Source organism: Limulus polyphemus, unplaced genomic scaffold, assembly GCF_000517525.1.
Source record: "Limulus polyphemus unplaced genomic scaffold, Limulus_polyphemus-2.1.2 Scaffold1701, whole genome shotgun sequence".
In the NCBI taxonomy this organism is placed as follows: Eukaryota; Metazoa; Arthropoda; class Merostomata; order Xiphosura; family Limulidae; genus Limulus; species Limulus polyphemus.
In genome coordinates this window covers 28,001-39,482 of record NW_013667311.1, presented here as the reverse complement: position 1 = coordinate 39,482, position 11,482 = coordinate 28,001, and the positions used below count along the sequence as shown (strand labels likewise).

General features: G+C 32.3%; 1 protein-coding gene across 1 annotated transcript in view; it reads left to right on the top strand.

The window, feature by feature from the left end:
* LOC106464618 (glutamine synthetase-like) overlaps positions 1-4,465 on the top strand; it is an 11,795-nt gene extending 7,330 nt beyond the window's left edge. Inside the window, exons 4-6 of the mRNA XM_013924774.2 lie at positions 644-771; positions 2,191-2,390; positions 3,746-4,465. Of these exons, the coding sequence (XP_013780228.1) occupies positions 644-771; positions 2,191-2,390; positions 3,746-4,034 (617 nt within the window). The 3' untranslated portion in view covers positions 4,035-4,465. The remainder of the gene's footprint in view (positions 1-643; positions 772-2,190; positions 2,391-3,745) is intronic.
* Positions 4,466-11,482: the final 7,017 nt, after the last annotated feature.

Here is an 11,482-nt window from a genome sequence, read left to right as displayed (position 1 = left end):
TAAATAATTATATTTTAGCTCATTTGTGACACAGTGCAGCGGCGGCCGGATGAACTGACCTCGCGGGCCGTAGTTTGGTGACCCCTGTTCTAGCACATTCGAGAGTAGCTTATAAAAACGAGATGTTAGTAAAGAAGATAAAAAGTTTTTTTCTAGCCAGAAAAGTAAATCAGTCGTTTTTACGTGTTTGGATCTTTGTTAGCTAGCATGCATAAGGAATTGTTGTACATAAGAAATTTATTATTTACATCAGTGTAGTACAGTTAGCAAAGGTAACCCACAACAAGGTACAATAGTGTACAAGTGTTCGAGCTTGTAGAAATGTCAAAGAAGAAATAAGCTGATTTGTTAGTGTTTATGTGGACTGGAGTTTCAATTATTTTCACTTAAATAGTAAATCAAAAACTATCAAAAGAACAAAAATACTATCATATAACAGAAAATTAGGTCGTTGCTGGGCAAAGTTACTAAATATCACGTAAATTTATATACTTTTCTTCTCCATTTTTTAAGGCTAGTTACTCTTAAAGCGCAAACTTGAGAATTCTGATTTCAGTGCCATTCACAAAATAAAAAGACTGGGCATAACACAATAATCAGCGTCCCATTTCTGATAATATTTTTTACATTTGTTGATTTGCAGGTCCCTACTATTGTGGTGTAGGATCCAACAAGGTCTACGGAAGAGATGTGGTTGAAGCTCACTATAGGTCGTGTCTTTATGCTGGAATCATGATTGCAGGTTCCAATGCGGAAGTTATGCCAGCCCAGGTATAAACGTTTTGATAAACATCTGTACTTATTTCGAACCTTTCAACCTTGAGGGCATTATAATTTGATGGTCAATCCCACTGTTCGCTAATAAAGAGTGGCTCAAGATTCGGTCGTGGGTGTTGGGTAGCTATCTCTTCCTTTCCCTAGTTTTTCACTGATAAATTAGTGACGGTTAGCGCAGATAGCACTCGAGTAGCACTTTATATGTGTTAAAGATTTCTTTTATTTTTCACCAGAGGTGAAAATTGAAAAGAGAATCTATGGCGTAGATGTCTAATGCATTCTTTGATTGGTTGTAGAAGCCTAATGCGTCCTTTGATTGTCCATACCCTCTGCTGTGGACTGCAGTTTCGCCTATTCAAGGTTCATCAGCACAGCGTGGGTCAGCAAACCAAAGAAAAAACATTAGGCCTCTTATAATGGTGAAGTGTATATAATAACTATGGTGTTTTGAGTTCGTTTTACTTTACCATGTAGTAACCTCCATTAATTTAGGTATGTGAATAGTGCTATAACATTTCGTCGAATTTATTATTCAATATTATACAGCGCTGTATAAAATACATCATTTAGACTTTCTACTTAAAAAACCAGTAATAGTAATGTTCCATTCGAATTAATTGCTACTATTTTAACCATAATAACTATTTGTTTATCAATTTAACCATAATAACTATTTGTTTATCAATTGAACCATAATAACTATTTGTTTATCAATTTAACCATAACAACTATTTGTTTATCAATTGAACCATAATAACTATTTTTTATCAATTTAACCATAATAACTATTTGTTTATTAATTTTACTACAATATCTATTTGTTTATCAATTTAACCATAATAACTATTTGTTTATCAATTGAACCGTAATATCTATTTGTTTATCAATTTAACCATAATAACTATTTGTTTATCAATTGAACCGTAATATCTATTTGTTTATCAATTGAACCGTAATATCTATTTGTTTATCAATTTTACTACAATAACTGTTTGTTTATCAATTTAACCATAATAACTATTTGTTTATTAATTTAACCATAATAACTATTTGTTTATCAATTTAACCATAATAACTATTTGTTTATCAATTTAACCATAATAACTATTTGTTTATCAATTGAACCATAATAACTATTTGTTTATTAATTTAACCATAATAACTATTTGTTTATTAATTTATCCATAATAACTATTTGTTTATTAATTTATCCATAACAACTATATGTTTATTTTTATGCTTTGAAATTTCCGTGTCTTGAAATGTAAAACAATGTTTTCTATTAATCCTGAATAATGTGTTAAAATATCCTTTTTAATGGACTACAACCAGAAATAATTACCAGATCTACAAGATACTTACAAGTGGCAGTGTTACATAAAAATATTAACATGTTTTGTAATTTTTGGACAGTGGGAATATCAGGTTGGACCATGTGAAGGAGTAACCATTGGAGACGACTTATGGATGTCTAGATTTATCCTTCAGAGAGTGGCAGAGGATTTCAACGTCATCGTGTCCTTTGATCCTAAGCCTATTCCTGGAGATTGGAATGGAGCTGGTGCACATACCAACTTCAGTACTAAAGCAATGAGAGAAGAAGATGGGTTAACGTAAGTTGTTTTTGTAGGGGGGTGATAGTCGTGATTGTTAGGACTAAGTTTTCAAAAATGGTTATTAAACTATATTATTGTTAAATATTTTACCTACAGATTAAATTATAAACCTAAGACTTTGTGCGATTTACAGATTTGTAGATCCCCAAGTGTGAGATCCCAAAAACTAAAGATGGTGGTCTGGGTATATGTAGTAAATATGTGTTCTTAAACAACTGAGTAGCGAAAATAAAATATATTAAAAGGTATCTGAATTTCTCGAAATTCTGTTTGAAAGCTTAGATGAACATTGGCATAAGCTGTGAGTTTTTATATATAAAAAAGGTCAGAGTTTAACGGAAATAATGATACCAAAACTATCACTTTTGTAAAACTACGTCCAGTATAACTCGATGACTGGTATGGTCTTCTGATCTTTAGATGGTTTAAATCTTTGCGTAGAACCTTCAAAATATAATATTCTTTGAAAATTGAAAAATTTATAATAATTCTCAAGTTTACTTATTATCCACCTATGAGCACAATTTAAACTCAACCAATAGGAATTTGTAATAAAAATAATTATAACGATAAGAAAATTTCAAATCGAGGCTTTGTTTGGAATTTGGGTCTACTTTAATTTATTGGTAGATAATCATATAATTGATATATATATATATACACATATATATTTCTTTTTAAGTATGCACTCCACATATGCACGCTATGCACAAACAGTAGCAAGAATTCATCCCTAACTCGAATAATTTAGCGCCCTCTATCCCACAAATATTGATCTAATGTGGCGATTGGAAATAGGCGGAATAAAACTGAATTATCTGGGTTATGGAGATCGAAAACAAGAACAAATATTTGACTATTGATAGAAAAATTACCGAAAAGTAACAGTTTAATAATTTTAAAACTTATCAGTAGTTGAAGTAATCCCAGTTCTTCATTGTTTCAACATTTTCTGTCCTCTTATATAATGGAAACACGAATATAATTTCAATGATCATGTAATTTCTTTGGGAAAGTTTCGAGACCGAATTTCTGTTTTTCTCTAGCATCGTTTTAATCATAAACAACAATAGAAAAAGAAATATTAGCTTTTTCGTTGATTTGTTTATTTATTTTAAGTTTGAAGATTATCGTTTGGTAATTATTTTCCATAGTTAAGTGTAGAGTTATCGGTCAAAGACTACAATAAATAAAAATGAAAAATTCACAACAGTACATTTAAATTGTTCGAGATTTTCAGCCTGAACAAATGATGAAGAATTTTAAAGTACGTTTAGGAGTCTACTGATAAAAACTTAACGGTATATGTCTAGTATTTCCTTAATTTGATAACGAAGATGTTTTATTTCCAGGGAAATTGAAAAGGCCATTGAACTACTGGCTTTAAATCACACCCGACATATAATGGCTTATGATCCTAACGAAGGCAAGGATAACGCAAGACGTCTAACAGGACAACACGAAACATCCAGTATCCACGACTTTTCTGCAGGAGTTGCTAACAGAGGTGCTAGTATCAGAATTCCTCGCCAGGTGGCAGAGGAACGCATGGGATATCTCGAAGATCGCCGGCCATCTTCTAATTGCGATCCTTATGCTGTGGCAGAAGTTATGGTTAGAACCATTTGTTTGGGTTTGTAGTCGTCACAATTAGGGAAATAATTTGAAACTCGTAGCGCTGAGGAAGTGTCTTAATTTTGTATCAAATTAAAAAGAAAAACAAAAAAGACAGATTTTTTTTTCTGGTTTCTCAAAGGAAATAAAATCACTTTAATGAGGTTTTACGCTAGAATAATTGATGGTGGTGATGCAAAAGTACAAAACTGGTAAGAAAGCCGAAAGACCATAGTATAGGTTAGGATCTATAGAATCTAGTTTAATTTTGAATGGGAAGTAAAAACAAACAATAAATGTGTTATAAACATGAACAGAAATTATAGAATCTTGCTGAATGAGAACCGATGTCTTCAGATTAAGCAAAAGTGCAATTAAATACGTGTTATTTCATTCTGACAAAATCACATCTAATCAAAACGAGCTTAATATATAACTGATTAAGATTAAAAGAAAAATAATCAAATAATGATGAACTTTGTATAGGAAGTATATATCACTTGTACTTTGGCTAAGAGAAAAGTTTTGTTTTTTTTAGACAAGAGATGTAACTTCTCAAGTAATTAGGCTTAAAATATTTTTTTTTTATATCGTTTGCTATTCTTTATTTTTTGTTAGGATATAGATAAGCGACAATATTTTAATTGGCGAGATATATTATAATTTAGTTAAGCAATTTTGATGTCTTTTTTTTTTTAGCTTCGGAAAAAATCACAATTTAGTAAAATAAACATATTGATTAAATTTTAAGGATGATTATAATTATGCTTTGGTATAAACCAAAATATCCTATTAAAATTAATTGAAGCAAGTGTGTATATTTTTAGAAAACTTCATTTATCAGCAACAAAAGCTCAATTTCTTTGATTTGATTACTTTCTCATAACCTCTTATCTTGGAATACTCGCATTTCTCCCAAATTTGCTCATTTCTCGTGCCCGAGTAGAACATTTGTGTGAGAAAACTGTATCGATATATTGAACAAACGTTTTCATAAGAAAATATATTCTATTTTAATAGATTTTTTGTTCAATAATTAGTTGTAAATGGTGTTATTTTTTTCTTCATACACCTCACTTAAGGACAGTTAATTAAACAAGAACAACAAAAACTCTCTCGGCATAAGAAGTGAAAAATTTCATTATTTCATCTTATATTCAGTGTGTTCTTGTAGCTACGAAAATATTTACAGTTCTTGTAAAATAAACAAGAAAATTCTGACTATTTCAAATTATTGATAAGTTGTACAAATTAATTTCACGATTTGGACTGAACTGAAGATATGTTAAAAACTACAGCTTTTGTACGTATAATATCTGCTGAAAATGGAACTTAATATATTATTCTATACAACATCAGATTACATTTTCAAATTCTTCAGATTGTTAGTTTGTTTCAACTGTCAAAAATTTTAAATTAATTATGAAGCGACAAAAGGTTACTTAAAGATTTGAAAAACTTTTCTCGTTTTAATTAAACTCCACATGGTTTAATAAAACATATTTTAGAATGCGTTAAAACTGTGACGTTCATTTTGAGAACATGTTTGTTTTTATATCATGCAATTACGTTATGTCAAAGGCGAAACAAATGAAAAAAGAAATATTCTAGCGAGAAAAGAAATTTAAAAAGAAAGAAAGGTCGAAAAATTACTTTTATCTCGCTGTCCCCCTATTTCTTTGCCTTAGCGTTATTAAAAACATCCTTCAGGTTTATTGGTCCATCACTTACGAAGTAGGTTAGGGCTTTAGGGTTAGCTAAATATGCAGTAAAGCCCGGCAAGGCCAGATGGTTAAGGAGCTCGACTCACAATCCGCGGGTCGCGGGTGCGAATCCCACTATTCGTTGGTAAAAAAGTAGCACAAGAGTTGGCAGTGGATGGTGATGGCTAGGTGCCTTCCCTCTAGTCTTACACTGCTAAATTATGGACGGCTAGCGGAGATAGCCCTCGTATAACTTTGCGCGAAATTCAGAAAAACAAATATGCAGTAAACCAGTAAAAGCAGGTTAGGGCTTTAGGGTTAGCTAAATACGCAGTAAATCAGTAATGTTCAGAGGACATTGGAAGGGCAGAGGCTCACTGACAAAAAAAAGTGCACTTTTCAAGCATCGTAAGGTAAACGTTTTTTTTTTTAAATGAAACAAACATATTTTCTTCCTATTCAATTGGTCTTATAACCACTTGTATGATCTAAAACTAAGTAGTGAATTCTGACGTATTAGCACTTAATGGCATATAGCAACTTTTATTACTGTAAAATCCCACTGTTTTACTGTAAAACTATTTTAAAGCTAATCCCCCCTAATAACTCTCAGCAAGTAAGGTCTGTTATCAGGTGTATCTTTTCGTAGTTTGTTGACAATTTTTCATGACAGATAAAACAGGGGGCACTTTTGGGGCGTAAGGGCAGGGGCTTGAGCTCATGGAACCAGTGCCCCTCCAGTGCACGTAATTGTAGTAACTGTAAGTATCTTAGAACGTCAATGGAAGTCGAATCAGTGAATATCTAGTGGACCGTGTATGATCTAACAGGTATATTATTCATTTTATACTTTGGTGCGCCTAACGTTCATAATCCAAAGGGAATTTGAGAACCACTGAAACCAAATATCTTCACGCGTTCTAAACAGATGTCCAGATATATTACTGATTCCGTACGTACATGAGCTGGATTTAAAAAAGAAAGTTAAATCGATCTGTTTCTTTAGTTGGTTTCTAATTCTATACACAAAAGTGAAGAAACGTATGTTCTCAAAGTTTTTATTCTTGGACAATTTTTCCATTTTCTTCTAGCCGAGAGGTTTGTACACAAATCTTCATTCTTTCATAAAGAAATCCTGGATCTTCTAGTAATTCATAAAGTTAATTTCTATTTTTCTGATCAGTATTTATTATCTGCGAATAAGCTAACGACAAATTAAAAAATAAACTTCACATTTTAAAAAAAACAAACTATAAATACTCTCTGTGATCCAGTGATTAGCGTGATATATACTTATAGGCCTGGTGGTTTGACATCCAAATAATATAAAAACCGTACTTCGAGTTTTGGGGTCGTGGGTGCATTATAAGGGTGACCGTCAGATTTCACTATTCGGCCAGACGATAATCACCCAAGAGTCGGCAGTGACTGCTGTTGACTAGCTGCCTTCCCTAATTATGGTAGAAAAACTCAGATACGACACCACCCACCGTCAATTCTTGGCTACTCTTTACCAACGAATAGTGAGATTGATCGTAACAATATAACGTCTTCGCGGCTGAAAGGGCGAGCATATTTATTGAGAATTTTCGACTACAAGACCTGCACATTACAAGTCTGACGGTCTAACCACCAGGTTAATCCAGATTTAGCAAACTGGTATTTTGAAAAACGGTCTAAATTTGGTAATATATGAAAAAAAAAAATCTTGTGACCTAGACCAACATTTTTGAGAATGGGTAATTAGTTGTAGTATATTGTAGATTGGTTACAGCAAAAACAACAAAAAAGAAAACAGGTGGATGTTACACTCCGAGTGTCTTTGAAATGCATGTAGATGGTGCTGTCATCTAGTGGAAATTTAAAATAATGAAACTTGCTCTCCTACACCAGTCCTTTAAAATGATCCAAGATATTCAAGTGGTTTGGGACGGTAGTCACTTTCTTCGAGAGGGATCGAAATAACTGCGTTTTATTGATTAAATAATATTGACAGTTGATGTTATGTTTTCGTTTTCATATTTTATAATAATAAAACACCCAATTAACTTTAAAAAAATCCACATAGCTAGGCTTAAACAAAAACATTATTTGTAGTTTATAACTTGTAATAAGTTTGACGAAGTTGTTCTGTATCGCTAAATAACACAAACGAGTCTTAAGGTGATCAAAGCTGTAACACTACCTTACAGCGACCAAACTAAAATTATCTTAATTTAGAGTGACCAAACCTATAACAATAGTTTAGAGCGACTAAACATGCAACATTATTTTAATTAAAGTGACCAAATATGTAACAATACCTTATAGTGGCCACACCTATAACAATAGTTTAGATTGACCAAACTTGTAACAAAAGTTGAGCGACCATACATGTGACATTATTTTAAAGTGTCTGGTTTAGTTGCGTTAGAGCAAAGCTACATTGGGCTATCTTCTGTGTACACCTGTTTTAAAGTGGCCAAACCTGAAACACTATTTTAAAGTGACTAAACGTGTAACCAAACCCTAGCTTAGAGTGGCTGAACCTGTGGAATTTGTTTAAAAGGTTTTGATACGTGATTCATTCAACAAAACTTACTGTATTGATTTTACTCTTCACTGCACTAATTGAAATGTCACAATATGTGATTTTTCTATTATTAGAAATTCAAAAAAAGTACGTTATAAACAGTTAAAGTTGATATATTTATTCATCTACAGTAATCTGTTCGTTGTTTTGTTCAAGTTTCAAATGCTTAAGAGAATTGTTGAGTGTGCGTCTTTAGCGTATGTTCTCAAGTTATGTGTTCCAATCGGCCCGATGTGACCTAGCAGTCAACACGCCCACATTGAGAATCCGAGGGTCCATGGTTCGTGTCCTGTTGCCACAAAAATTCGCTCTGTACTTTTGGGCTTTGGGAGCATTAAACAGTGACAATTAAATCTCATTAGTCTGGAAGGTAAGAGCAGCCCAAGAGCCGAAAGTGGGTGCTGCCTTGTCTCTAGTCAGAATTAGAGAGGGCTATGTGCTGATAAGCCATGTGTAATTTTGTGCAAAATTATAAAAGAAACAAACTCTGTGCTTCAGATATAATCCAGATAGTGCAAGGTATTGTTCGGGTATCTTCACAGCAGAGAGGAAGAAATTTTATTTTTAATGTTTTTTGTTAAAAATAATCTAATTGGAAACCTTCACTCAATTCCTTATAAAAGCTGTTTTATGTAATTTCTAGCTGATATTTGTGTCTAATGAAACAAATTTTTCAACAGATTCAGGTAAGTAATTTAGCTAACATCTTCCAGCAAAGAATAATAGGAAAAATGTGTATTCTAGGCACTTCTTGAAAAGAGAAATACAAGTAAAAATTTTTTCGGCTTACATTTTCTTACTGATACTTAAATGAAATATTGAATACTTATTATATTAGAAAAGAAAAAGTGTAGTTACGTAAACATTTCAACGTCAGATTTAACATTTCTCCTATGAACGGATAAGGCTTTTCTTATGCACCCACCCAGATTTATTTGTATATTCAATTTTGCAGTAAAATGCATTTCTTTTATTGTATTATAGATTTAGATGATAGAGCATTCCCCGCAGAAAGCCTTGAAACGACTATATTTTGCATAAATATACATTCACATAAAGAAAACTCAAGTTTCCAACTATGTGCTAATTCTCTTCCATCTTAGACAGAAAATGTGTTTGTATACTTCTCGCTGAACCTAGAACTTGCCAAAATAGGCTAAAAGCCCGAAGCGGATTCTAACACTGAGCGATAAACATAAAAAAAACAAAAAACTAGGCAAATACAACATTACAGAGAACCATATACAGTCAACGTAATGCTTTATGAATTCAGATCTGAATGTAAATTTTAAAGACATTCGAAGACAAATCGATGGAAATATTTTAATTTCGTTTTTTTTTCTTTATAGTTTGCACTGTAAACTTTCTACCAGCTGAACCAAATAATTTATTTCATTGGTTGGTTTTTAAAAAAATATTCTATAAAATGAAAGTTTTTTGGTATTTTTTTCTTTGCTTCTTTTTTCCAGGTACATCAATAAATAAAACATACAACGAAGAAAAAATTGAAATATATTAACTAACAGTGTAACAGCAAAATACAGGTGTAGAAACAAAAACAAGATATCTGTGAACAAATAGACGCACCCTAAATATGCATGAGTACTGTGTAAACTAGAACGATGCATGCTTGTCAGAATGATATTTCCCAAGATACAACCTAGCTTGCAGTGATAAGTCAAGACGTGGGTCAGATGACTCTGTTTTTTATGTTGATTTCTAGTAAACATTGCAGTGTGTCATGAAAATGAAGAATGTTTTAATAATAATAATAATATTTAGAATAAGGAGTCGAAGATATAGATACATAGTTATATTTTCATGCTGGTGTTTTGCTAAGCCTAAATGGAGACTATCGTTTTTAATAACTATTTCTGAGGTTTATCTAAGACACTTGTCTGGACTTTTAATACTAAAATTAAATCAACCGCGAAGAAAACTACTTCTAGTACAGGTACACACAACATATTGATTATGGCTACGAAATTATACGGAAAGATCTAGTTTAAAAATGGCAACATTTTGTGAAGTTCTAATTTTATATTTAATTTTTAAAGTGAAATTAAAATGAGTTTAGGCTTAGGTAACGTATGTAAGAAAATACAGCGAATGCGACTTCACTTGAGAAAACAAGAACAAAAACATTATCATATATCTTTTAAACGTAAGAGATTATGAATTCCTTGTTAAATAAATAATTCAAAGTCACTGTAACCGAAGACATAAAGCAGGAGAAATACGATATCGTGTTACTGGTTAAGCGCATATCGAAGAGGCTGTAACTAGAAGCGTTAGATTTACTAAGACTAGTTTTAAACGATTTACATGTAATATTCTTTGAAGACACGAAACCAGAGTCACGTGTTGGTGGCGCATTTTTCAGAGAGCAGCTTAAAGGATAAATTATTTCAATACCTGCTGTTCTAATCCCATTTTCTCATCTAAAATTCATACGAGCGAATTACAAAATGACGCAAATTCATTTTAGGTTTCAGATTACAAAATATCACAATAGCCGCTGCCTTAATCGTTATTTTCATAAACATCATACGTAAAAAATGAGAAAGGGATGTTTCAACGAAAAATGTAGAATATAATTACAAATTTCTTTAGTATGGTTCCCCAGTGAGACAGCGCTAAGTCTAGGGACTTACAACACTAAATTCCGGGGTTCGATTACCCGCGATGGACTCAACAGATAACCTAATGTGGCTTTGTAGGGTTTACAAAGTAGTAGGGTTCACGTTATCTACTTCTTATTCCAAATTAAAGTTTAGACGTTATTTTATTTCATAAAATTACAAAGAAACAAATTGGAAAATTTTTCACTCAAAGCTACCTAAAATGCTATCTGTACGTAGTCGTTCCTAATTTTGTACTGACAGACTATAGGGAAGGCAGCTAGTAAACAGCACCCACCAGCAACTCTTGTAGTACTTTTATCTGATTGAATAGTGGGATTTGACTGTCACTTTTATAACGTAATACGGCCTCAAAGTGTTAAGTGCGTTTCTTTTTCTTTTTTATTTTGCGGCAGAGGGATGCAAACCACAAGTTATTGGATCCATACGAGCACGTTAACTATCAGGTCACGACCGGTCCTTGGGGACGTTTACATGGATAACTGCCCAGTCACTTGTGACTTGCTCGCTATTTTCTCTTCTTTATAAGAATTTCTTATCTCGATAGTTTGAATACTG